Raw genomic sequence first — 27,814 nt, 5'->3', positions numbered from 1 at the left:
TCAAGTCGTAGCTTGAGTCAAGCAAGTCACTGGCAAGTCATACAGATGTTTGATGATTTAACTAAATCTATATATTAAACAAAGTTAAATCTACAGTATTTATGGACTATGAGTTTTATTTGCACCAAAAAATGATTATATGCATTTATTTTTAAAAGGTGTCCACATACAGGTTAGCGCTTGCAAAAAATTACATTTCATAGAACTTCAATTGTGTCATTCAATTGTGAGCGATGTGGTCGCATACTGCTGTTCTTCTCTTCTCATTTTGCACAAAATCCCTGTACCCGAACTTACATTATTTTTGGTGTAGCGCCTTCCATGTTTAGTCACGACTGTTAAGGTTTATTAGTTAGTGCGCGCTCCCTCTACTTGCCTGCTGCATCACGTGGTTAGATTACGCTCTTGCGTGCGTTTAAAAACAGATTAAAAAAAAAAAAAAAAAAAAAAAAAAAAAAACAAGTCTCAAGTCATGAATGTCAAGTCAAAGTCAAGTCGAGTCTTTTTTTAATATTTGTCAAGCAAGTCTCAAGTCTCAAATGTGCGACTTAAGTCCGACTCGAGTCAAGTCATATGACTCGAGTCCCCCATCTCTGGTAAATAGTGTATATAGTGTATAAAGTGGCACTGTGCTGTGCAAGTCCATAGTTAAAGTGACAGTGACAGTCCACAGTTAAAGTGACAGTGACAGTCCAGAGTTAACGTGTCAGTGCAAAAAAAGGTGTGCATAAAAACACCTGTAGATGGAGAGAGAGGGCCAGTACTAGATCCTTGGTATTTTCTGATTTAGACTCTGAATGGCCTGCGGGACGAAGCCTCTCCTCATTCTCTCTGTGTTTGCTTTCAAGGAGCGGAAGCGTTTTCCTGAGCACAACAAAGAAAAAAGTCCATAGTTGGGATGGCTGAGATCCTTTACAATCTTCCTGGCCCTGGTCCGGCACCGTATGCTGTAGATGTCCTGCAGGTGAGGGAGCTCAGTGTGGATGGTACGTTCAGCTGATCGCACCACCCTCTGAAGGGCTCGCCTGTCCTGCATGGTGCTGTTCCCGAACCAGAAAGTGATGCTACCCGTTAGGACGCTCTCAATGGTACAGGTGTAGAAAGTCTTTAGCACCTGAGAGGGTAGTCTGAAGTCCCTTAAGCGTCTCTGGTGGTACAGACGCTGCCAGGCCTTCTTCACCAGGGTGTTGATGTGACAGGACCAAGACAGGTCCTGTGTGATGTGAACACCCAGGTACCGGAAACTGTCCACTCTCTCCACTGGGGTCCCGTTGATGTTTAGCGGTTGGTATGACCGCTCCTGCTTTGTGCTGAAGTCCACTATCAACTGCTTAGTCTTGCTGACGTTCAGGAGAAGATTGTTCTCCTGGCACCATCTCTCCAGGTTTTTAGTCTCCTGTAGGTAGGCCGTCTAGTTGTTGTTGGAGATCAGGCCCACCACAACAGTGTCATTAGCAAAGTTGATGATGGTGGTGGAGTTGGAAGTGTCCACACAGTCATACATGTACATGACTGTGAATGTACAAGAAGGCATGTAATGCATTAAAGCTCGGAAAAAAGAAAGTGTTAAAAAAAAACAACAACCAGGAAACAATGTCTTGGATCCAGAGAAGGTAGATTTAAAGAATTAAAACATGGAGCTGGACATTTAACTGATGTGAAACTTTAATCTTTATTTGTAAGTTTTAAAGCCAGTGTGTTGTCTCATTCTTCGCTGAACACATCTCTGTATCTCTGCATGATTAACGACATTTACCCAAAATGACATTCTTACCCAAAAGTGTGTGCAATACAAATATTTAACACAAAAATATACACCAGACTTTCCAGTTCATCATACATGGTCTTAATAATAAATAATAATAAACGCTTTGACTCTGGTGGACTCCTTTCAGTGTGTTTCCTCTTCATCATATGGCATAGAGGTGTAGACCTGGATCCTGGGATCTTTACCACACTTACCACAGTCATCTAAAAATATTAACTGCAAGAGTAAAAAAGGTCTCATGCACACATCTAATGCACAGATCAGTGTTTTTATTACTGCTCACTAATATCATGACTACACAATAACTGGAATTATAATCCAAACTCTATTAGATGGCAGAAAGAAAGGATTATTATTATTATTTTAAGATTATTTCTATTCTAAACGCACATTACAAATGTCTAAACTACTTAGATTTCCTGAGGGTTCCACAAATACTGATGAAGAGTCAGTATAACATTCTATACTCGTCAGATATCAGTAGGTATTAAACAGCCTACAGTGTACATGCTTAAAATAACAACAATAAAATAAAATATAGATCCCTTAAAGTGAGCGCAGGATATCTGTAGGAGGGACGAGGTACGTATACGTATTTGACGGAAAGTAAATAAAGCCATTCGTTTTTTTTTTATGAAGTTGTGAAAACCAGAGAAGCTTTAACGTTTGATGACACTGATTTATTAATCTTCCTGTTAATGGAAATATTTCCTGTAGATAAGCCACAGAAGGAGGTTTTAAAGTCACCGTGACTCCAAACACGTCGTTTACAGCTCTGTTAGGGATGTGAGCTCAGACGCTGCACTTATCTCATAGTGGACGCCCAAGGTCGGCTTCAGCTGAGCCCGATATGAGCTCATACCAACAAATTCCAAAGCCTGAAATGTTGTTCAAGAACTTGCTCCAGAGAGAGACTGTGGTCAGCGAGGGCCGTCACACGATCTGCTTGTCTGCTTTGCAGGGATTTATAGACGAAGGCTCACTTTCCCTTTTCTGGGCCAAAAACAGCCAGTGCCCATGAGGGCAGCTGCCCCAGTAGAGAGCGCTCACAAAGACGCTGCGTTGTCATTAGGTCTTAAATCACACCCGCTGGGATTGTATTGTTTTTTTTTTATTGGTTACTTCTAAGCACTATTGTGATGAGGCTTCCTCTGCTATCGCTCTTCAACAGCACATCCAAAGCAGACATTTTCCTGGGTATCTTACAGGAAAAACAAGGCATTATAAGTGCAGTGCAGATGAATGAGCAGGTTTTGCTTTGGAGAAAAAAAAGCAAGCGGGCAAATCGTTAGTGTGTGCTCTGGGGGCAAAGAGGGAAAGAAAAGAAATATCAGTGTAGATGTGTCTTTATTTGCTATAAAATGATGCTATAAGAAACTCTGACATATGTGACATATATGTTAATACTTTAAGTTAAAAACCCATCATGTCCTTTTTACTGTGAGGTCTGTAACCTGTAGCAGCTCAGATAAGATCTGTGTCTTATTTTCTAGACTGAGAAATGAAACCAGGGTGTTCTTGGTTCAGCTCGAGTGGACGGAGAAGAGGAAGAGATATTTTCTCTTTTCAGTCCTGGATGTTGAGCAGAGGTTACGTGTGTGTTTTCCTCTTGTCGTCAAAGAGGCTGCGCAGCAGGTAGACCTGCACGCAGGACACCACCACCATCACTACCATGTTAGTGAAGGACCAGATGTTGACGCGATCGAGGTTGCTCTCCTGCAGGTTGCGGTCACGCGCCTCAAAGGCCTTCAGAACCGTCTGGATCTGCAGACTCTTCCCTAATCTCGCCTTCACGCTGTTTATCGTGTCCTGGAGAGGGGGAGGGGGGAGGGAGAGAGAGAGAGAGAGAGAGAGAGAGAGAGAGAGAGAGAGAGAGAGCAGACAAGCAGAGAGTGAGAGAGACGAGCAGAGAGTGAGACAAGCAGAGTGAGCTCCAAAAACACACACAGATCTAAACAATGTAGAAGATGAGGTCAGTGATGTCTGAGGTTCTGTGAGGTCAGTGATGTCTGAGGTTCTGTGAGGTCAGTGATGTCTGAGGTTCTGTGAGGTCGGTGATGTCTGAGGTTCTGTGAGGTCGGTGATGTCTGAGGTTCTGTGAGATGTTCTGGATGGTTATAGACATGATTTTGACGATGCCTCTCTGTCCACACCTCCACACTCTTAGTATTACTCTAGTCTTTGGTAAAAATGAATCCCTTTGTGCTACTTCAGAAACACTTCCTGCACATCTGCAGTTTCGATCTTGAACTTCCTGAAACAAAAATCATAATCTGGAACCTATTTTTATCCTGTGGGCCAAAAGCAAGCGACAGAACTGCTGAGCGTTGAAACATTCAGGCTCTGCACTTGGCAATTTCTGCTTTATATTTGATTTATTCTCACATTGACAACTTGATTTTATCACTTGATTTCTCAATCCTGAGGTATAAAGATACCAACATACTAAAGCTGAAGTATTTTTTCCCATTAAATCATATGTTTTAAAGTTCGTGCTCTAATTTAGGGGCTGCATTGAAAATAACATTTTTGCCACATGCCTCTGCCGTACTTTTAAGTCCCAGGTTCCAACAATTAAAACTTGCTGTAATTTATGCTGACCTGGTGAAATGGCGTAATGATTCCAGTAGAAAAGTCTTGCTTCCTTCTGTTGTTTTGCAATAACATCTGATCTAGCATGATTCTTTTCATGGTTTGAGAGGTATTCTCAATGCTAGGTTGCTAAGAATATGTGTGTTCTCTCACCATGATGTCTTCCAACTTCATGTCCAGCAGGTCAGCACCTTGCACGTACTCCTTCCAGCTCTCGGGATCTTCTCCATCGTCCATGTTGTCCAGAATGAGCTCGAAGAAAATGATCTTCTCAGACACTGCGCTGAAGGTGTTGTCAAAGCAGAACATGTAGTCTCCCTCCTCCGTCTCCACTCTGAGAAAGAACACCAGATATCTAATGTTGATGATGATAATAATAAGAAAAATAATAACGCATGCAGACATGAAGGAGAGTAAAAAACCTACGTATGAACTCCGTCAGACTTCCTGAAGTCTGAGGCCAGAATGTGACCTGTAGGAGAGGACAGGTAGAAATCCACGTCCAGTCCTGCTCCATCCAGGACCTGCAAATTCAACAAAACACATAGTCAGGTATGATGGAAACTCTCCTCTCCAGGAGGAATTTGTTCAGACCACAATCCAACATCAAAATACTCATTCTCAAGCTCAAGTAGCCACTTCTGGATTTACCTGGATTTACTCTGAGTGCTCTGAAGAGTTCTCCGGTTTTGCATGAATATGCATAGAGGCAGACATGAATTATTCATCATGTACAAAACACTGAGCAAAACACACGACTGCTTACAAACAGACTTGATTAACAAAGATTCTCCGTCTTGTCTTTACCCAGATGGTGCACTTATTCAAACGAGAGTGTGGAACGTTGGACACTTCATGCACTCAAAGATTGCAGCTTTGCTTGTGGAAAGGAAAAACTTTTCAGGAGGGGTCACAACTATATGAAACATCTATATGTTCATCAGCATCATCACGGTTTCCAAAAATCTCCACACAGGAACTTAACCATAACGACTCTTTAAACCAAGCACAGATCCCAGGAGACCCCGAGACAACCACATGGACGAGTGACCCTTTGCCTGTAACTCTGATAACTTCAGATACATGTTTCACAATACTGTTCGGATTGTGCCACAAATCTGCACTTTAACACGCTCGCTCAAAATGGCCACTTTATTAAGAACATTCACGAAATGATCCAAGGCTCACTGAAACTAGGCACGTGAAAACCGGAACAATGTTTTCGATTCGGGACAGGAGTGTGTTACAGTCGCAGTCAGGGTAGTGCCTCGACGAACAAGGGACCAAACAAACAAGGTTTAGGAATGTGACCTCTTCAGCTGTTCAGAAAAAGGAAGAAAAGAGTAAAACGTCTGCTACATGCATATAGATCGCAAAGTCATTCTGAACGTCAACTCATTGCTAAATAAATTCCTTCGTGACTCTCCATGGAGTTTCAGGTCCACGTCCAGTTCACTCCTAATTATGATAAAAGTAGTTAGCTCTGTTTCTGGAGTTTTGGTGTATGTAAACACTTAAGCCATTTGAATACTGATATAGTGGAAAAAGCTGAATTAAATCAGTTTTTATATGAAAATAGCCAGAAAAACCTACAGTCACATAAATAGTGTGTTTTGAAAAACTGAGATAAAAAAATCTGTAGCTTAGGCGCACGTACACTTAATATTGTAGATGACATAAGAGTTACACCCCGATGCCACCTCATGTCTGAAAACTTGCCCCCCCTTTTTTCACCGATACTGTGAACGGAGTATTTACCTTTCTCTAGTTTAACAGACACATTTACCCAGAGTGACTTACAATTTATACAACTGAGCAATTAAGGGTTAAGGGTCTTGATCAAGGACCCAGCAGTGGCACTTGGTGGAGCTGGGATTCAAACTCATGACCTTCTGGGCCTTAAACACTAGACTACTTCCCTCCCCTTATTATTTCTTTCCTCTGGTTTAAAGTTAACATACGTTTCATTTTAAATGGTAGGTTTTATGGAAGTCTCTCTATAGCGCATCTTGTACCTTGTTCCAACATGAATTAGCAACAAAATCTGATTAAATATTGATTTCAGTGATTGTTATTGAACACGCGCACACACACGCACACACTCTCTCTCTCTCTCTCACACACACACACACACACACACACTCACTCACTCACTCACTCACTCACTCACTCACTCACACCTAAAATAAATATAGTTGTTTTTTTTTACCTGATACTCTATTTCCAGAGATGCGTCTTTCTTCATGGTTTGGTAGAAACACTCCTTGTGTCCGGGAGGCAGTGTGAAGGTGAAGTCGCTGTCCAGAGACTGTGTGAAAGCGCCGGTGACCACAAACCACTCCAACACACACAGCCATACGTGCATTAACACTAATCCCCAACTCAACCGCATAATGACAACTAACAGTGTGAGAACAATAACACCTCAAAGCCTAATAACTTTATATAAACTCAACTTTCCTGGGAAACTTCTCTGTGTGTGTGTGTGTGTGTGTGTGTGTGTGTGTGTGTGTGTGTGTGTGTGTGTCGATCAACTACTTCAGGACCCAGCAGCTCTGAAGAGAGATCAACATGTAGACCAACTAACCATCGAGCTTATTTATTTATTTATTTATTTATTTATTTATTTATTTATTTATTTATAAAAAATAAATAATTTAAGAAACTAATAAAATTTTTATCTCCAAATTTAATCAGAAAATTATCCATTTATCCATAGAATTAAGTTATCCATTCAGGCGAATATTACAGACACTCTTAATGCGTTGCATTATGGGAAATTGAGTCTTTGTTCGAACTCGCGAACTTTGGACATTTTGTATGTTTTACATGTATACTGACTATACATCGTCCATGTACATGATTTAAAGCAAGACTTACAATAATATTTAGGGGTAATAATTAACGACCATAGATATCTATACACTAGATGTCGCATTGGGGTCTTAAAAATGCGTCAAAACCGCCGCCATCTTTGTACGGTGCTCCTTTACCTCAAATGCATGGACGATGCCGGACTTCTGTGCTGCATTTGGTTGTTCAAACGAAAGAAATCTAAAAACCAGACAGTAAGGGATTACATTACACAAGTGAGAATGTGTTGTATGATATTGAATGTTAGGAAATTATATTTCTTGTTCCGTTGGTTTGTTTCAGTCCTTGGTTAACGACCGCAGCTAATCCAGGCTAGTTACTCATTAGTTTTTGACAGTTAGGAAAACAGACAATGTTTGTAGATTCCAAAGCTCTTAATAAGGACATTAAAAGGTGAAAACCCAACTTTATGTATGTTTTGTAAGATTCCCTTATCTGTCAAACATATTTTATTAGATTGTCCTGGACTTAACACAAGCAGAATGCTCTTTTATCAAGTTACTTCACTTAAAGACATATTTAATGACATTATGCCTGAAAAGGTTTTTGATTTTTTTTTTTTTTTTTATCGTATGTTAATTGAAATTAAAAAAATGTATAATATGACTTGCTGTTTATATTTGTTTTGTTTTTATTGCATTTATATGATATTTGTGTTTTTGTTATTGAATTTTGCCATGAAAATAGCTTTTGATTGCTGACATATTATTAAATAAAATAATCTGAATCTGAATCTGTTTGTAGATTCCCAAGTGATAAACAGAGACGAGTTGCAGTTGCAGCACTAAACACTTTTTTTAATGGTTAATTCAGCTGACAGTCCTGGAAAGATGTCACCAGTTAAGTTGGCAGTTCAGCCTCAAAGTCAAACTTTGTGGGTTTTTTTTTTTTTTTTGGTTTATGTGACTTTAGTACGTACTTATTTTCAAAAGTATTGCGGAAAAAGAGTAAATAAAAAATTGAACAGTCTTTGGCACCTCAACTATCTAACTTTCACATTATGTTCCTCTCAAATTTGTGATTTGCTTCCACCTGCAAATTGCTTTGTGTATCATATTTAATAAACCAATACAATTTAAATGTTTAAATGAACATGTATAGTCACACCATTGTAGCAGTGTTACATGCAGTAGGCTATAAGGTAAGTAGTGATTGTTCATTTGAAGTTTACTCAAGTGGAAGAATGTAAGTAATAAACTTACACCTACTAGCACTATGCATTATATTGTGAAAAAGTAGATTATCTTAATTTTCTCTGGACTTAATGATAAATACATGTCTGACTTGGGAACGAACCAAAAAACTAGAAATCGCATTCATGACGAATTGTGGTGATTTTATTTCTTTGCCTACATTGACGCTAATGCATTAAGAGGAGGGGGTCCCCTGTACCAAGATGGCGGCTCAGTTGACGCATTCGCTCCAATGTACTGCCCTATTCAAGGCAACATCTAGTGTATGTATCTATGATTAACGACGACTTGCTCGAATCTTATTGGTCGGAAGGTGTGTGTTGTTCCAGCTGTGACGTGAACGATAGGTTTATATCAATGTGTTTAATAATAATAATAATAATAATAATAATAATAATAATAATAATAATACTGATGATAATAATAATAATGGTCCTGGAGAAATGTTGTTTTACTATGTACTGCAACAGCTACATCAGGTCAAGTCAAGTCAAGAAGCTTTTATTGTCATTTCAACCATATATAGCTGTTGCAGTACACAGTGAAATGAGACAACGTTTCTCCAGGACCATGGTGCTACAAAAACAACAAAACAGCTACTTAAGGCAACACAGAGCTAAGGACTATAGGCTAAGTTTAGGCATAGTGTGCAACCTAGTACAAACAATGCAAAACAAGTCATATTATGATCAGTATTATTATTATTATTATTATTATTAAATATTATTATTATTAAATTATTATTGTTGTAAGTAGTCCTAGCCACATAAAGTGCATCTGTGCAACCTGGTGCAAACAGTGCAGGACAAGACAAACAAGACAGAGAAGACAGTGCAGGACAAAAGACAAGAAGACTGTGCAGGACAAAAGACAGTGCAAACAAAATATACAAGACAATACACAAAAGACAATAGAGAAAAACAGTGCCAGTGTAAATACTGTATGTCCAAACAATATTATATGTACAGAAATACTGGAATGAACACATTAGTATTATAGCAGCAGTTATATAAGATATTGTAAAGTATCGTGAAAAACAGTAATAATAAAAATCGTGAAAAACAGATAATAATAATAATAATAATAATAATAATAATAATAATAACAGTAAATTAAACAGCAATTAAAAAGCTGCATTTGTGTATGTGAGTGTGTGTGAAAGAGAAAGAGAGAGAGAGAGAGATGGTAAACGGTGAGATGGTGAACGCTACTAAGTCACAGAGTCACTTAGTCACTTGACTAAGTCAAGTTATATATTATAATAGTGGTTACACAGTGCTTAAGTTTCTGTTACTGGTCAGAAGGTTGTGGTTTCCAGTCACAACACCACCACTATACTACCCTTGATCAAGGTGTTTAATTAGTGCTCTGGTCCCAACTTTCTGACAATCTGGTGTATATGAAACAATGAAATCAACTATAAGCTATAAGTGTACAGTACGTGTGATAAGTGTACAGTATGTGGGATACGTGTACAGTATATGTGTGATTAGTGTACAGTATGTGTGATAAGTGTACAGTATGTGTGTAAAAAGTGTACAGTATGTGTGATAAGTGTACAGTATGTGTGATAAGTGTACAGTATGTGTGAAAAGTATACAGTATGTGTGTGATAAGTGTACAGTATGTGTGTGATAAGTGTACAGTATGTGGGATAAGTGTACAATATGTGAGATAAGTGTACAGTATTTGTGATAAGTGTACAATATGTGGGATACGTGTACTGTATGTGTGATTAGTCTACAGTATGTGTGATAAGTGTACAGTATGTGTGATTAGTGTACAGTATGTGTGTGATAAGTGTACAGTATGTGTGATTAGTCTACAGTATGTGTGATTATTCTACAGTATGTGTGATAAGTGTACAGTATGTGTGATTAGTCTACAGTATGTGTGATTAGTCTACAGTATGTGTGATAAGTGTACAGTATGTGTGATTAGTGTACAGTATGTGTGTGATAAGTGTACAGTATATTTGTGATAAGTGTACAGTATATATGTGATAAGTGTACAGTATGTGTGATTAATGTACAGTATATGTGATTAATGTACAGTATGTGTTATAAGTGTACAGTATGTGTGTGATAAGTGTACAGTATGTGGGATAAGTGTACAATATGTGAGATAAGTGTACAGTATTTGTGATAAGTGTACAATATGTGGGATACGTGTACTGTATGTGTGATTAGTCTACAGTATGTGTGATAAGTGTACAGTATGTGTGATAAGTGTACAGTATGTGTGTGATAAGTGTAAAGTATGTGTGATTAGTCTACAGTATGTGTGATAAGTGTACAGTATGTGTGATTAGTCTACAGTATGTGTGATAAGTGTACAGTATGTGTGATTAGTGTACAGTATGTGTGTGATAAGTGTACAGTATATATGTGATAAGTGTACAGTATGTGTGATTAATGTACAGTATATGTGATTAATGTACAGTATGTGTTATAAGTGTACAGTATGTGTGATAGGTGTACAGTATGTATGATTAGTGTACAGTATGTGTGATTAGTGTACAATATATGGACCACACAGTCATTTTGAGCCTGCTCACACCCTAGAATATAGTTTTCTCTGATTCTCTGATTCTGTCCATGTCCTTCTGTATCTACACGTTTCAATATTACACGTTAATCCCTGTCACATGTCCTGAAAGGTGCTTATCGACACGGTGACGCTGCTGGTGATACAGCTTCCAACTCATCTTGAAATCTATCCGTGTGGGCGGATACAACAGTGTGCGCGATTCCGATTTGTGCGTTAGAGCTAACCGCTATCGAAGGGGGAGGAGCCACAGAGGCCTAGGAACAGCAAGAGAACTAGAAGCAGAAGAGCAACAGCGAGAGAAGGTCGGCTGTAGGGCTGTAGAACTGTATAGGGGCTAGAAACACACACACACACACCCCCCTCTCTGTAACTGTATTTATAGTTAATCTTTATTTACATTACTTTTAGATTAACTTACTACTGGGCTGAGTGAAAAAGAAGAGAGGATGTTGGTCCCTGTGGGAAGATAATGAAGAGGCTGTGTGCGTTGTTGCTGTGCCTCATTGTAGCTCTCCTGTGCTGGTAAGTTTTAGCACGAACGCTAGCTGTTTATATTTTTAATAATATCGCTGTTATTAATTGTTAGTTTTTTTTTTGTTTTTTTTTTTTTAAATATCAATCCCACTTCGACACCAGAGACACCATGAGATGCTATTGCTAACCTGTCTGTGTGTAAATGTCTGTTTATTAGCTTCGTTTGTTAGCCTGTAAGCTTCATACGTAGCTAGCAGACTGTTTAGATATATAACGTGGAACAAATACATACATTTTATATACACGGATATATAGTTGTTCTATCCGTCTGTATAGTCGCTAATAAGTGGAAAAGAACTCGAAGTAGAGCGTTGAGACGCCACAGTTTGTATTAGAGCTCTGGCTAATGTAAAGCTAGCTATAGGGTAAGAGCAGGTATAGATAGTGAAGGGTTTGGTAGGTTATGTACAGAACAATGTCCAGCCTCTTTTCACTGTATAGGTTGGTGAATTAAACCACAAACAACACAACAGACCCAGATACATTTTATTATTTTAGTCATCGGACGACAGTTTGGTTGGTTAGTTGCTGAACATTTGAGTAAATTTGTTGTATGTGCAGTTCTATCTAATAAACAAACAAAATGACATTTTGTTATTCTAACATCACTATTAGATTCATCTAACCGGGGATAAAGAGCTGAAATCCTTTTCTCAGCTCAAGTAATGTTTGGCAATTCGTACTTCGTTCAGGAGTAGTGATATTTGTTTATTTCTCAGCATAGTCCAATTATTCTTATATTATCAGAATAATACTAACCATATTAGATAAATTTTTACCGTCATACCATTTACTACATGTAATTCTGTTAATTTTGTCTGTTATTATTTGATGCCATGCCTTTTTTCATTATGATGTTACCTTTAGTTTTAGTAAAAGTGCAGTCTGTGTGTAAAAACACTGTGTGCAGTGTCTGTAAAATACACATCAGATATTAAATGTGATGATTGTGTGTATACACACATAAACACACAAAACCACGGCCCCCTGTGATGCAGCGCAGACGTATTTCTTTCCTCAGACAATTCCAACTATTTAAATATTAACCACATCATGTAAATGTCTGCTATCAGATTTGCGTTTTGCATCTATTTCTTTACTGAATCATTTTATCACCCAATTTCTGTCAAAATATTTGCAACGGAGACGGAGCGATGCCATTTTTTGAGATTTGAGCTGATCGTTCCCATCCACTATAAAGATGTTGTTGTTGTTATTATTATCGTTGTGCTTTGATACAAAAATGTCTTACATTGTGAGTAAAATACATATGACAAAGGATTCTTTAAGATAACAAAATCAAACCTATCTAAATAAAAGATTGTCACAATTTTTTATGTTTAAAGCAGAAGTTAAATTCTTTTCCAGTATGTTTGATATCCAAATTTTGATACTTGGTTTCAGATCAGATAAATCAGATAAATTATTCACGTTATTTTAGCTTTTTTTGGGATTTAAAATTGCACCTATGACATGTATTCATTTCTGTTTATAACTTTTTTTAATTTTTATTTTTAGAATTTTTTTTATATTAGAAGTTTTAGCTTCTAGAACGAGAACCTTCCTGTTAAATCCTCCCACATAACTAGCCCTATCTAGCATAATTTAAAAATTTCCTTCAAGTTATTTCAGCCAAGAACTGTAATAATATAGATGTATGTCTTTGAATCAAATCTCTGATTTTTGTGCTATTTATCCAGATCCCTCTATCAGTTCAAACCCAGCTCAGTCTTTCATTTTTTCTGTAATTAATAACAACCTACTCATTTTTTAGTCCTTTATCAGTTAATCAGTTAAAGCTAACCTCTGTTCCTCTAACTAACGGTTCCTCAGTACTGAGGCAAGCTATAATTAGGACTATTTGCAATTGTGCAGAAAGCCTTGAGTGTGTATTAAGCTGCAGTGGACGAGCTCCTTCTGGTCTGTTGGTGTTTCTTTGTCCTGCTGTTACTGCATGAGACGTAAAAACGGCAGGTCGCTCATGATTCGGAGCAAACTGCCCAAGAGTGTTATAGTCTTACAGACAGGTTCTTTTTAGAGAGCTCTGTGCACTTTCCCTTCTTGTTAGGGCTGATTATGATTATAGGTTTATAATCTGCTTATTCAGAAAACTAGTATGTGTGTGTGTTAATTTATTATTGTACTGAATGATTCGTCCACAAACTTCTACTGACAGATGCCTTATATTGGTGTAACTGCAGCTCGGTACTGGTTCTACTTGGGAAGGAATTTGTGTGTGTTTGTGTGTGTGTACAGAAACAGAAATTTGCTTGGGGATTTGCCTTTGGTCTAAAATAAGCTGACACTTTCAGATACACTGTTTCTCACTGCTCAATTTTAGGAGCTGTGACAATTTCTCTATTCTTAATTGCAGATCTTGGCATCACTTGGTGACTAAAAGAGAGAAATACAGAGTAAAGTAGAGCGAGCTGCACATCACACTTGCTCATTTGTCTTTTGAGGTGCAAAAAAAAAAATAAAAAATTTTTGAGCACTTGTTTAGGAAAGACACTTCAAGAAAGAGAAAGAAGTAAAAGGTGAAGATGAAAGTGCATAGGAAGCTTAAAATATACAAGCACTTTCATGGCAAAAAAGTTTTAGAGGAAGTCGAAGTGCACGGTCACTTATTCTCAGCAAATTTTTCTTATTTTAATACCAGTGTTGGTACAGTGGCATTTGAAGTCAGGCATTTCATACTCCATACTCGATGCACGCCAACTCAAGCAGCTACAAGCAGTGAGAAGGAACACTCTTCTTTCAAGCAGATGCTTAACCATAGGTCCTTAGTTGTAAATTTCCAATTAGTAACCAAACAACAACTGAATGTGCATGAAGTGAATAGATGAGTCAGATCTACACACGTCATATTCTCCAAACCTGTCGTGACGCATCACGCACGCAGCATGTGGCTAAAAACAAAAACGCTGTTAACATCACTGGTTTCTTTGTAACTTTTAGAGGGCACCCTGTGGCCTTGACACCTAAACATGGTCACAGTTTGCTACTAAACAGTTGTTCTTGTAAGTGCAACTGTGCCGGCATGTAGGGATCTTCAGACAATGTACAATTTATTCAATTTGGAACGATTGTCTTAAAGAATTGTGAGTGACGGTCGTGATTATAAGGTCTAATCCTGATGATACCTCTCTAGTGTAAGTCACAGGCATCTGTATATGAAAGGATGAGCTTTCCTTTCAGTGTGTTACTTCAAATCTGTTCAAAAGATGCAACTGGCTCACCACAATTTAGTTCAGTTTTATTTGTATAGGACTTTCTGCTTTGTGACTATCAATTGTTAACTCCTGTTATTCTAGTCTGTCTTGTTGTTATCAAATGTTCACTGCTAAGAGAAATATGATTAATTGTAAATGATGTGTTGGTCTAGACTGCTCTAGAGTTATCATCCAGACTGACGTATGAGGCGCAGAGGTAATCTGCATGAGGAAGCACCACTAACCCTCCTGGGTCCCTCGTCTGGTCCGTGCCAGAGCCACTGCTCAGGAGTATAACAGTGGCATGAGCACGGTTGATAAGCCACTTCAGACACTCAGTACGATAAGCACGCTGTATCACAATGTTTTTATATTCTGCTGGAAATGAGTTACAAGATTAACTGAGGAGAGCTGTAGACTGTAATTCTGTAACTTCCTACGCCACTACTTTGGTTGGATTGCAGTGAAGTCCACTGGTGTATTTTGTGTGTACAAGTATTCATCTCGGAATTGAATTCTCCAAAGATTCAAACCTCACATGAGCCTTGTTTTAGGAGCGATCAGAAGACGGTTGGATTAAATGGTAGAAATCAAACTGCCTTCACGTCTGCTCAAAGGTACGCTTTGTTTTGTTGGTGTGTGATCGCCAGCGCGGCCTCACAGCCCAACCGCTCTTCTCTCCAACACAAGCTGACACCCCAGGTGCTCCATACAGCTACTCATCTCTCCATGCACTTCTCTTTCTGTCATATCTGTAAGAGTTAATTGTTGCCTGCGCACACAGCACTGATCCTCCTTTCAGTCCTAACGCAGAGAGAACCGAGAACGAAAAGCCAAATCAGGCAGAAACACAAACACAAAGCATTCCGTTATGAGCAGAGCATAGTGCTGCTCTGGCACAAATCTCTGCTCGCTCTGACTGAAGGCCTCCACTTTCTCTGTCTGCGAGCTCGGAGTGGATCACACGTTTCTTACTAACACTGTGCGTGTTTACTTCAGACCTCCATTAAATCACATGCGTCATGTGTGGAGCATGTGCTTTTCTGCTCTGTTCTTCCTTCAGCCCTCTTCCCCATGATGGCCTTGTTAAATCAGACGTCAAGTAAAAATTGTCAGAAAAAAAAACTTGCTGGGGATAAAAGTTTGTCTTGCCTCAGAAGTGGGAACTCGAAGCGATGTCATTTCCAGCCTACGTTCCAGCTACATAACAATGCACGCCTCAGTGTTGGTCGTTTTTTATTTATTTATTTTTTTTTTTAGCAAGAACTTTATTGTGTGTGTATGTATGTATATGTCTATGTATATATATATAATATAGTATATAGTATATATCGTAACAAGGGCTTCTGCTGATCCTGTGAGCCCCCACGTTGATTAGTAATCACTTGCTGAACTCGGGGTTGAGTAGACCATCCTAAGAGGGCGCTTTTTTTATCTTCGTTTTCTCTTTTCCTGATTGGAGGTTAAGTTTTGTACCCATCTTGCCTGATATCTCTGATGTCTTTACCAGCCTTGTCATAAATATGACACAAAAGTGATGGGGAAGAAATGACTCATCATACAGTGTAGGTCTGTAATATACTATGTCTATACCATGGCTGTATTTTTTCTTCTTTTTGCCTTTAAGCTGAAAGAAAATCCTACCAAGACTTTTACATAGAGCATAGAGATGAACGGGAAAACGCATACATTTGAACCCATATTAAAATTCTTTACAGCTACATTACAATTATGTTACAGCCAGAAAATGAACACGTTCTGACCGGTGAGAGTCAAAAATACAGCAGCAGCAAAGAGCAAAACTCAGCAACTTTTCAGCAAAATAAAAATTAAAGGTAAACATCCAAGGGTTTGAGTAGATTTGGGCAAAAGTTTACTTGTAGTCACTTTTATAATTCCTTATAATTCATTTTGTTTGTTTATTAGATAGAAATGCAGTTTGACTGAAAATGTGGAAAATAGAAGTTTAACAAAGGTCCACGAGGAATTTTTAAAAACGTGACATACGCTTTCAATTTCACCAGTGAGCAGCAAGTGAGTGATCAGATTTGTGAACATTAAGTAACGAGGCTCTGCAGGTTGCACCAAAAGGCCTTTTATTTTGTGTTAGCAGAAGTATACATGGCGTCTCGAGGGTTAGTCTCTCCGCTCTGAGAGCTTCTCCTGAAGGTTGTTAAAAAGCCTGTATTACCTGCTGCATTCCCTAACTTTTCAAGGGTCGGCCCTGTTTATTGACGTAGAATCAGGGTTCTGTTGTAACAGGATACAAGTTACAGCATTACATACTCACAATCCAATAAAGTAACTGTTCAGCCTGTTTCATGGATTAAATCAGATCTAATTTATAATCAGATTACACTTACTTTATAAAATTCTGTTTTTTTTTGTTTTTGTTTTTAAAAACGGCGCTGCTTTGCTTTGAGCTGTTCACTAACGGAGTGATTTGTCCGTCGTTTACTCGGAACCTTCAACATTAGCTGAACTTGACATGGACCGACATGGTTAATGGGTCAGACACACTTTTTAACATTGACGTGCAATAAGACAAAGATTACTGTGCTGTTGAAATGTGCTGTTAAACTGCATGCTCCAAAAGTAATCTGAATAAGTGGCCCTTTGTAAGTGGTGGAGCTGCACACGTTACTGATTACGTTTAACCTGAGCACTGAGTATTCTGCCATGGATACTTGATTTCAGTGTTCAGCTCATTCCTGTGTATACAGTGATGACATGGTGAATATGAAATAGTGGACGAGTGGCGTCTAAGGTTAGTGAGCTCTTCACTCTGCAGCGTCTTCTTGATTGATTGCACCTGAGAGGGATGTTTTTATAAACTGTTTCCTGTTCTAGCACTCGCATCTCAGTGCACATGCACACTTCACACACTCCACTCAGTTTCTCTTCACACTCATCAATGTGTTTGTGTGGACGCACAGGATATGATGGTTTTACTGCCACCAGGTCCTAAGTTGTCTCTACTTCTCTTTTTTCTCCTCTTGTTTATCTTTACTTTTTGCTTGTTGCTTGTTTTGAATAGTTTACCACTGGTGCACATAGACACCAGTGCTTATCGGATCCTACAGCCAATGCTGTTTTCCACCTGCTCAGTTGCTTGAAGTAGAATACGGTAGAAAGCAAAGAGGTTTAATTTCAGTTTCAGATTTTTTTTTTTTTTTTAGATGACTAGATGTTATTGTAGGAAATGATGTCACAGTCTGAGGTGCTGTGAATTTGTTTATGTGCACTCATCGTGAACAATATGATGAACTCCTGCACATTCATGCAGTTATTTAATCTAATCAGCCAATCAGGTGGCAGCAACAGCACAATTCAGATCCAGGTCAAGAGCTTCAGTTAATATTCATATTAAACATCGGTATGAAGAAACAAATGTGATCTCTGACTTTAACTGATTAACATGTCATGGTTATATAGTTGGTGGACGGGATGGGATGATAACATATTGCACGTGCTCTTAGAAGCCTATTAAAGAGTAATAAAGGTGATCTAAGGAAGGATTGTGATTGTATAGATTAGAGGGATTGTTCAAAAATCACAGACGTTTAGAGACGAACCAAAGATGTTGCAAGGTAGTGGAAGAGAAAGAAGGACAAACAAGTCATTAATTTCTGATTCTTGTAAGATACGACGCAACACCGTCAGGACGTTATTAATCTTGCAACGTAAATAAACATGGACCGCTTTTAACTTAAGGTTGTCTTTAAAATTTCTTCCTGAGTGTTAACGATGTCTCAGCATAGCGCCTGCTGGATTCCAGTCTGTCCAGTTATTAATGCTAAAGCAAATTACGGTCTCATTGACACAGCATATAAAACTCCCTCTCTGTTCAGAGCTCTCTTTCATTCGATACTATAAACATGGGGAGTCACATGTATTCAAACAAATTGCATGACATTTGAAACTAATTCATACTGACATGGCTCTGCAAGTTGTTTGCGTAATCCTGCTAAAACTGAGCTGTGAGTCTTTGTGTAAGCATGCTAGACTCCTGGTGTTGCATGCAGAGCGATGAAACTGAGGCCCACGTAGCAAAAGTGCAAAACAGCACCGCTTTGTTATGGAGTGGAGTAGGAAGGAGAGAAACTACGCAGCAAGATGTGGCAAGCTGTGGCAGTGATAAAGCTCTGTTTGGTGATCACATTACAGATCAAGCTATTATGAAATTGGCTCGTTTAATTATTATCCCAGTATCTCAATTATTATCCCAGTAACCACTTCATCAAATGCTTCCACTGATACACATGAAGCCAGCTAGATGCATCCTTTCCACCATCTTCCATATACATGAGTTCACAGATGCCTTTGATTGGCTTGTTTAACTGATAGAGAGAGACAGAGAGAGATATTTTGGTGTCGCCTGGTTTTAAACTTGTGATCTCTGGATGGACAGAGCGACAGCTTTTCTGTTGAGGCACTTCTAGTAGAAACACCACAGCTTGTAAATAACCCCCATTGTCCTTTTTATAGACCGGGCTGCTTGTGTATCCAATGGCAACAGCTGAATTCCTGCCTTGCTTTCTGATAGCACTTCAGAATAGTGGTTGGCATGGAAACCCATAGGACCGATGAGCTCAAGGCCGTGTTATTCCACCGTCTCGGCTTAAAGACAGACGACTTTTGCAGTCGAGCATGCTGAGTCAGAAGATCGATTCAACTCAACCATGTTCATCGTGCTCTCTGATTTCTCCTTTCACTCACTCTTTAACTGACTCTTCCCTTTGAGATTGGGGTCTGAAGTAGTTGTGTGTTGCCCTGCAGACCTTTGAACCTTAGTGGAGACAGACTCGACTTATGAGTCTGTAAAAACCACATTGACACCCAAATTCAGAGTAATGCTCTAATTATGCTTTCATTCATCTTCAGTAACCGCTTTGTACTGGTCAGGTTTGCAGTGGATCTGGAAACCTGCCTGGCATGAGATGGGAATACTCCCTGGATGAGCACTATGCACACGCACTGACATACTACTTCACATCTAAGAGCAGTTGGTCCAAGTCACCTAGGAGAACAGGAGAAAACAATCTTTCAAAAAAAGATTGGCCTGGGGAACCTGGAGCTGTGTGAATGCAAAGCTACAACACATGCTACAGTTAAAGACAATGATTTTATCTATGAGAATTGTCCATCGATGAGCTTGTACACACTCTGACATCCTGCCAACACTGTAGACTGTAGATGTGACACTGCTGTGTGCCAGAGAGTGAAAGACGAAGGATTTTGTAGAATGGGCATGAAATAGTCCAGTTGTTTGCTTCACCAGACTCTCTATCAACTTGACCGCATGGGTACGTTTTCATTTTCCTCTGGCTCAAAAGCCCTGGCCTACTTTCCAACATGAGATTTGTTGCGTCACTTTGCCTGTGTGTTCCTCTGTTTGTCTCCCAGCCACGTGTCTCAGTACACACTCCAGCACAGCTTCAGGTCTGTCACACACACTAACAATACAGTGCAGTTAAAGCAACAGTAATATACAGCTGAGATACTTTATTTTTTATATCTAAAAGGCTCACAATGCCCACTGGAGCATCTTCCAGTCTTTCCCTCGTGTGGTATATAAAAGTAGTTTGAAGAAATACTAAAGAAGTTTCAAATGTGTGTCCATGGGAGGATATTGTAAAGGCTCGCTAATTCTTAATTCTTATTCTTAATTCTTCTTTGTTCACATGTATGACTGACCTATAAGGATTAAATCAAGGCCTCTTCTGGGAATAACGATTAAAATATCTCTCTACAGCACCAAGACCAAATTTAGCAGTATTTTACATCGCCATGCTCAGGCATGTCTTGTACTTAATCATTAGCTTCTGCTGGCATATTTGCTCACTCTTTTCGTCACTAAGCTGTAAAGGAGGCTTCTGTGATATATAAATAAACTCCCAGGCCACGTTGACACCTGTTAGTAACATCCGAATGAGCCAATAACAAACGGACAGCCGGAAACAAGTATACGTCAACACCTGGCTTTTATTTAACTTTTCCGTTGGACGAAGAGCGTCGCACACGTTCACTACGTCAGTCTTCATGTGGAATCTTCTCACAGATTCACACCTCATTTACCTTTAAGAGATGTTTAACATTTTATTCATGTATGCTGCTAATAATATTTTTAGTGAATAGGAGGTGAAACAACAACAAAAATGTCTTTCCTTTGTTTATGGCTTTATCCAATAGCCAAACAGTAAAGAACTCTGAATATGCCAGCCTGAATGTACCGATAAACACTTGCGTTCCTGTCACGTCTTCGAGATACGCAAGACTTTGTTCAGCTGGTTCGCCTTTAAATAATTAATAATTATTAATAATTATTAATAAGTGAAAATAATTAAGTGATGATCAAGCTGACCAGCTCTACACACAAATCTGAGTATCAAGAGCAAGGTTTTGTTTTTTGGTCCCATCACAGTTGCTATAGAGGTTCAGGATTTTTAGCCAGAACACTCGTAGGTAGCAAGTTGTGCACACAAGCACAAGGCTCCTTCCGCAAGCCCAAAACTTAATTTAGATTAAAAGCAAAACTGGCCTGCAGGTGGAAGTTTAATAGAAATGTCTGTTTGTTTATTGTAGTAGTTGTTTTCATTTTTGTTCAGGAAGCAATTACACTTCTTCTAACATGGTAGCATATACCATGCATGTTCATGGTGCCAGGTTATCTGACAATGTAACAATAAATGAAGAACCATTTCAATAGAGTGAAGCAGTTTAGTTAATGTTCATGTACAGAGTCTACACTGTACACCATTTTACTTTTTTATATAAAATGTTAGACTTTTATATCACACTCCACTATATAGCATCATCACTTTTGGGTTTATGTTGCGTTCTGTTCAGTTTGCGCTCGTCTGTCTGGTTCGGGTTGAGAGTTGACACTCTGAACAAAACAAAAGCTAACAGGAAATATCGGAGGGATTTTGTTGTATGTGCCTCAGCTTTCCTGAACCCATTCAGACAGACAGACAGCCAGGGGATAAACTCTGGCACCAAACACAATCTCTGCCACATCAAATTGAGTACAGGCTAATTGATCGCGATCGTCCTCTGTCCTCTGTACCGCTGCCTGAGTTTTGGTTTGGACTCGACACACTGACTGGCCTTCAGGGGCTGACTACTTTCTGAACGGTGGATGCGGCTTAAATCACATCAGTAATTAAAAGAATTTGGAGTGTTGGGGCAGAACGGTGTTTCTTTGTGAGATAGACCACTGACTCTGTACTACATTTAGCAATTATTTATTTAACACTAAATATAAAATTTAAGTAATGGATAATAATAAATAAGGTTTGGGTAAAGCAGATGTAGCTCATCATACCCAGATGCCATTGCAGTTATTATGTCTAGCTGGGACTTGTCCTGATGGATGAGAAGATTGGTCAATGACCACGTCTTTCTCTCAGTTCAGCCGTGTGGCTCGCGTGCCTGCTCGCGGTGTAAAGCGCGTCTGCGCTATTCTCCGAGATGCACTTGACGGCCTTTTGTGCAGTGGAATTTTTTTTTTTGGACGACCTAGTTAAGGCAGTAGGGTTTCCCAGCTTATGCGGGCCGCCCGAACTGCAAAGTGCTGCGGGAAACTCTGAAATGTATATGTAAGTCCTTGAATGACAAATATGCATTTTTTTGCATTGTTTATAGAAATAATGAATGAATGAATAATAAATAAAAAACCTTTGTCAGAATTTTGAAATTTTTTTTTTTGCGTGTTCTGGAAATCCGATTGAATCGAATGAACAAAATTGTGAACAAAAAGGGTGTTTGATGGGTGTAAAATTCACAGTTCTCTGTCAAAGTCCAGTTTGTAGAGGATTGTGGAATTTGACGAGGTGGTAAACCGACTGACTGCTGTCGTTTCAGAGAAGTAACCCATGCCGTGTGTTTAGCCTGGTTTCATTAAAGCTTGTCTGCTAACCCAGTTATAGGAGGGCTCTTGTGCTTGACTTGGAGCACAGAGGATTTATTCAGAATCCTGTCTTGACATTTTCTGCTGGTCTGGTCCACGAAACCAGCTACCACCCCTCCCCTCATTTGTGAGCTGAATCTGATGTTCTGTAATCAGATATGAGCGTTTCCTAACATGTAAACGTAGACTTGTCTGTACAGGAGGAAGAGTTGTAGCTTTAGCCCCAGACTGGGTTCTTCTCAAGAGTAACAGTGTTGAATATTTTAATATTATAAATACGAACATATACCTTTTTTTTTTTTTATAGATAGTCATCCAAAGGGTATTGAATGCGTTATATGCAGTACCTTTGTAGTATCAGCTACTTTCTAAACCGCAGTGACACTGAGGGACTAATATCTCAGGGACTGATTTGGATGATGCTGATAATCAAAGTGAAAACATTTCTTGCAGGAATCCTGAAATTCTATGTCACTAGAAGTGTTTCTGGACAAGTATATTAGCTTATATAAGTGACAATGAAGAGGCAGCATTTACCGTCTTGTGGTCGAGCGTGTCCGATAACAACAGCATGTTAAGATTGCGATCATTCCAGCTGAGATCATGTAACCTTAACTTCATCTCGATTAGTTTATCATGTAGACAGCATGCCTTTTTGTTTAAATACGAGAGAGCAGACCCAGCATTCCTTCTGTGTTAATGACAAATAAATCTGTTAATGAAGCCTGGTGTAATGATGTAGCTGTTATGTGTTGCTCAGAGTTGGTGTTTTTATTTGTTACACATTAAATGAATTTTAAATCAGCCAACATGTTTGTGTCTAGTAAAGACTGATCAGACTTTAAAATGCCAGAACCTGACTTGAAATGAAAGTGTGCTGTTTTCAGAAAGTACTTAATGACATTATTCATAACGCACTCCGGTTAAAAGCGCTATCCAAATACAATTGAAGTGAATTAAGGAGTGAGTGTATTTGTTGAGCATTTTGTTATAGAATAAATTGAGCTTTGTTTTAAAATGAAATATCTTTGTGCATTGCGTTTGCTAGTATTTACTTTGGCAGAGGAAATGCTTTGCACAGTGACATTTACTGGTAGAGAGCTGCTCCACATGCCTGCTGATCCTGGCTGTCCGGTTCAGTAAGTGCTTCTGTACAAAGAACTGTTTTTAAAATCACTTGTAACTTCATTGTAGTGTCATAAAAGAGGAGTGTCAAACTCAAATCCTGCTCCGGGCCACATCAGCAATTTTGTGAGACCCTGAAGGCCCGAAACTCAAAGCCGGTGTGAGAAACAGAACTAACCGAAAGTTCGTGTGTGTGCGTGTGTTTGTGTGCGTGCGTGCGTGTGCGTGCGTGCGCGTGCGTGCGTGTGCATGCGTGCGTGTGCGTGCATGTGTGCGCGTGCATGTGCGCGCATGGGTGGGTGTGGATATGGGTATGTGTGTGTGTGTGTGTGTGGATATGGTGGTGTGGGTGGGTGTGTGTGGATATGGGTGCGTGTGCGCGTGTGGATATGGGTGCGTGTGCGCGTGTGGATATGGGTGCGTGTGCGCGTGTGGATATGGGGGTGTGTGTGGATATGGGGGTGTGTGTGGATATGGGGGTGTGTGTGGATATGGGGGTGTGTGTGGATATGGGGGTGTGTGTGGATATGGGTGTGTGTGTGGATATGGGGGTGTGTGTGGATGTGTGTGTGTGTGTGGATATGGGTGCGTGTGTGGATATGGGTGCGTGTGTGTGTATGTGTGGATATGGGTGCGTGTGTGTGTATGTGTGGATATGGGTGTGTGTGTGTGTGTGTGTGTGTGTGTGTGTGTATGTGTGGATATGGGTGTGTGTGTGTGTGTGTGTGTGTGGATATGGGGGTGTGTGTGTGGATATGGGGGTGTGTGTGTGGATATGGGGGTGTGTGTGGATATGGGGGTGTGTGTGGATATGGGGGTGTGTGTGGATATGGGGGTGTGTGTGGATATGGGGGGGTGTGTGGATATGGGGGGGTGTGTGGATATGGGGGGGTGTGTGGATATGGGGGGGTGTGTGGATATGGGGGGGTGTGTGGATATGGGGGGGTGTGTGGATATGGGGGGGTGTGTGGATATGGGGGGGTGTGTGTGTGTGGATATGGGGGGGTGTGTGTGTGTGGATATGGGGGGTGTGTGTGGATATGGGGGTGTGTGTGGATATGGGTGTGGGTGTGTGTGTGGATATGGGTATGGGTGTGTGTGTGGATATGGGTATGGGTGTGTGTGTGGATATGTGTGTGTGTGTGTGTGTGTGTGGATATGGGTGGGTGTGTGTGTGGATATGGGTGGGTGTGTGTGTGTGTGGATATGTGTGTGTGTGTGTGTGTGTGTGGATATGGGTGGGTGTGTGTGGGGGTGTGGATGTGGGTGTGTGTGTGGATTCTGGTGTGTGTGGATGAGGATGTGGGTGTGTGTGTGTGGATGAGGATGTGGGTGTGTGTGTGTGTGTGTGGATATGGGTGGGTGGGTGTGTGTGTGTGGATATGGGTGTGTGTGTGTGTGTGTGTGTGTGTGTGTGGATATGGGTGGGTGTGTGTGTGGATATGGGTGGGTGTGGATATGGGTGGGTGTGTGTGTGGATATGGGTGGGTGTGTGTGTGGATATGGGTGGGTGTGTGTGTGTGTGTGTGGATATGGGTGTGTGTGTGTGGATATGGGTGGGTGTGTATGTGTGCATATGGGTGTGTCAGTGTGTGTGTGTGTGGATATGGGTGGGTGGGTGTGTGTGTGTGTGGATATGGGTGGGTGTGTGTGTGTGTGGATATGGGTGGGTGTGTGTGTGTGGATATGGGTGGGTGTGTGTGGATATGGGTGGGTGTGTGTGTGTTTGTGTGTGTGTGGATATGGGTGGGTGGGTGTGTGTGTGGATATGGGTGGGTGGGTGTGTGTGTGGATATGGGTGGGTGGGTGTGTGTGTGGATATGGGTGTGTGTGTGGATATGGGTGGGTGGGTGTGGGTGTGTGTGTGGATATGGGTGGGTGGGTGTGGGTGTGTGTGGATATGGGTGGGTGGGTGGATATGGGTGGGTGGGTGTGTGTGTGTGGATATGGGTGTGTGGGTGGGTGTGGATATGGGTGTGTGGGTGGGTGTGGATATGGGGGTGTGTGCGTGTGGATATGGGGGTGTGTGCGTGTGGATATGGTGGTGTGTGCGTGTGGATATGGGGGGTGGATATGGGGGGGTGCGTGGATATGGGTGTGTGTGTGTTTGTCAGATAGTCACACTGTAAGCACTGACATGCAGTGCAGGTGAGAGCTACTGAAGTTATGAAGCTGAAGTCGTCTTGAGTTTACTTCACAAGGAATATAGATATTATCAGGAGTAATTTTCCCCTATTGTCAATGAACATTTTAATTACAAATAGAATTGCTATTCATTTAAACCATTGATGTGATTTATGAAATATAGCAACATTGATCTGATGACCACTGATTGTGCCATAAATCATATCAATTAAATACATAATTGTCATCACACATCTCATCACTTCCTGCAGTTTAACCAGTTGTTTTTTTTTGTGTGTTCTTCATCCCTCTAAGATGAGTTCCTGCATGTGTCACAGACAGAATAACACACCACAATCTACCGAGTCGTTTTAGCCACAAGAGTGTGAATCACACCAAGCACAGTACACGGGTGTCTCCAACTGTAGTGCAATAATTTGAACAGTACTGTAGACCTTACTGTACTACCATTGCTCCTGTAGGCCACATCACACAAGGCTGTTGGTCTCGTTACTGACACGAGAAAAAATTTAGATGGGGGTATTTTAAGTAAATTGTCCAGTACACAATGTACAGAACAATCTATAGGTTTGGTTACCAGCTGCTATTGAAAGAACTGAGAAATTATTGTCTTAAATACTTTATATTTAAACTGAAATGCAAAAGATTCAGTACAAAACTTGAACATCAGCATGTTTTTTTTTTTTTTGTTCACTAGACTTTTAGCCTGGTTTTGCACACTCACTAAGTCACAATATAATGCTATAAATACATTAAATTTTGACTTATAGTAATTTCTGAGAATTGACCGTTGTGCCTTTGACCCAAGTGCTGTATTTTTTTTTGTTTGTTTGTTTGTTTGTTTGTTTGTTTGTTTGTTTTTCCTTTATAATGAGCTCTCATGAGATTTTCAGCTGGCTGTCACCTCTGGCATTAGAGAGTCAAATCCCCATCAGCTTCCTGTTAGATGCCTTGGAGTTCTGTAACCTTAAATACATTTCCCAAAGCATTACCTCATTTGGCTTTATAAGAAAAGACACATGATATCGTGACATGTTGCTCTAAAAACAGCCATTCAGACATTGCAAACTTGTTTTCCTACCTGTCCATCTTGGAACAGCATTACCTGTGTTCATGCCAGTTTTCTCATGTTTCTTGTCATTTAAGTGTTTAAGAAGCGCAGTGTGTTTTTTATTACACGTTTCTTGTTTTTTTTTTTTTTTTTTCTCTAGTTTTGTGACATACCCTCTTCAGTCATGCATAAAAAAGTTTTAGAAATTTCAGAATGAAATGTACAAAATAAAAATGCAGGATTTTTTTTCCAACATAAGTAATTTGGGCAGATTAAATTAGAATAAACGGATCAACCTGAACACGTGAGTGGTGATCTTGTGAATGGACTCAGGTATTTCTTGGGAGAACGTGTGGTTTTAGTAGGTGGTTTAATTATTGTTTTTATGTTAACTCTTAAGCTTGTGTTATGAAGGTTGTGCACGGATGATCTTACATTTCCCTGAGCTGTTAAGTCATCGCAGCTTGCAGCCAAGCATCCTTGGCTGTCTTTTGTCCAGGGACAACACATGACATCTAAAAATGGAGATCTTTTTTAGCGTTTAATGCTTAGCATACCACAAGCGCTGAGCACGATCATGCCGTCCTTCTCCCTGCTGCTTGACTTGACGATAAACGTTTGTATTACCGGACATAAATATATAGAGTATAAATACAGTATATAAAGTGAGCAGAGCATCTATACAGGAGGCTTCTCATATAGGCTGCGGTGCTGACAGCATACTAACCTTGCCTGCATGTGTGCAAGCTAGATTTGTGACTGTGTGTGTATCAATTGCAGTCAGAAGTCCCAGCTGTTCTCCACACTCATATGCTATTTTACTAAAGAAGTGAGAGCACGAGCGCGTGGTGGAGGAGT

At 40.0% G+C, this 27,814-nt stretch overlaps 2 protein-coding genes across 4 annotated transcripts in view; one reads left to right on the top strand and one right to left on the bottom strand.

Moving 5' to 3' along the window:
- Positions 1-2,017: 2,017 nt before the first annotated feature.
- LOC132843390 (transmembrane emp24 domain-containing protein 5-like) lies at positions 2,018-6,889 on the bottom strand. The gene is made up of 4 exons (XM_060866683.1): positions 6,570-6,889; positions 4,787-4,884; positions 4,514-4,694; positions 2,018-3,577 (listed from the first exon to the last, which is right to left on the bottom strand). Exons 1-4 carry the CDS (start codon positions 6,750-6,752, stop codon positions 3,359-3,361), a joined length of 681 nt encoding a protein of 226 aa, XP_060722666.1. The 5' UTR covers positions 6,753-6,889; the 3' UTR covers positions 2,018-3,358.
- Positions 6,890-11,246: 4,357 nt separating this feature from the next.
- The window catches only part of suco (SUN domain containing ossification factor), a 38,159-nt gene continuing 21,591 nt past the window's right edge, over positions 11,247-27,814 (top strand). For all 3 annotated transcript variants that reach the window (XM_060866686.1, XM_060866685.1, XM_060866684.1), the window contains exon 1: positions 11,247-11,499. In XM_060866686.1, coding sequence (XP_060722669.1) covers positions 11,447-11,499 — 53 coding nt within the window. In that variant the 5' untranslated portion in view covers positions 11,247-11,446. The remainder of the gene's footprint in view (positions 11,500-27,814) is intronic.

The sequence above is a fragment of the Tachysurus vachellii genome, chromosome 3 (assembly GCF_030014155.1).
Source record: "Tachysurus vachellii isolate PV-2020 chromosome 3, HZAU_Pvac_v1, whole genome shotgun sequence".
In the NCBI taxonomy this organism is placed as follows: Eukaryota; Metazoa; Chordata; class Actinopteri; order Siluriformes; family Bagridae; genus Tachysurus; species Tachysurus vachellii.
This window is presented reverse-complemented; position numbering and strand designations above follow the sequence as displayed.

What these genes read in the sequence shown, in the direction of transcription:
- LOC132843390 (XM_060866683.1), bottom strand. Translation starts at nt 6,752, where the DNA reads ATGCGGTTGAGTTGGGGATTAGTGTTAATGCACGTATGGCTGTGTGTG. An exon ending in CTCTGGAAATAGAGTATCAG is followed by an intron (nt 4,885 to 6,569) that starts GTAAAAAAAAAC and finishes TTGAATTTGCAG; the next exon opens with GTCCTGGATGGAGCAGGACT. An exon ending in AAGTCTGACGGAGTTCATAC is followed by an intron (nt 4,695 to 4,786) that starts GTAGGTTTTTTA and finishes GTTCTTTCTCAG; the next exon opens with AGTGGAGACGGAGGAGGGAG.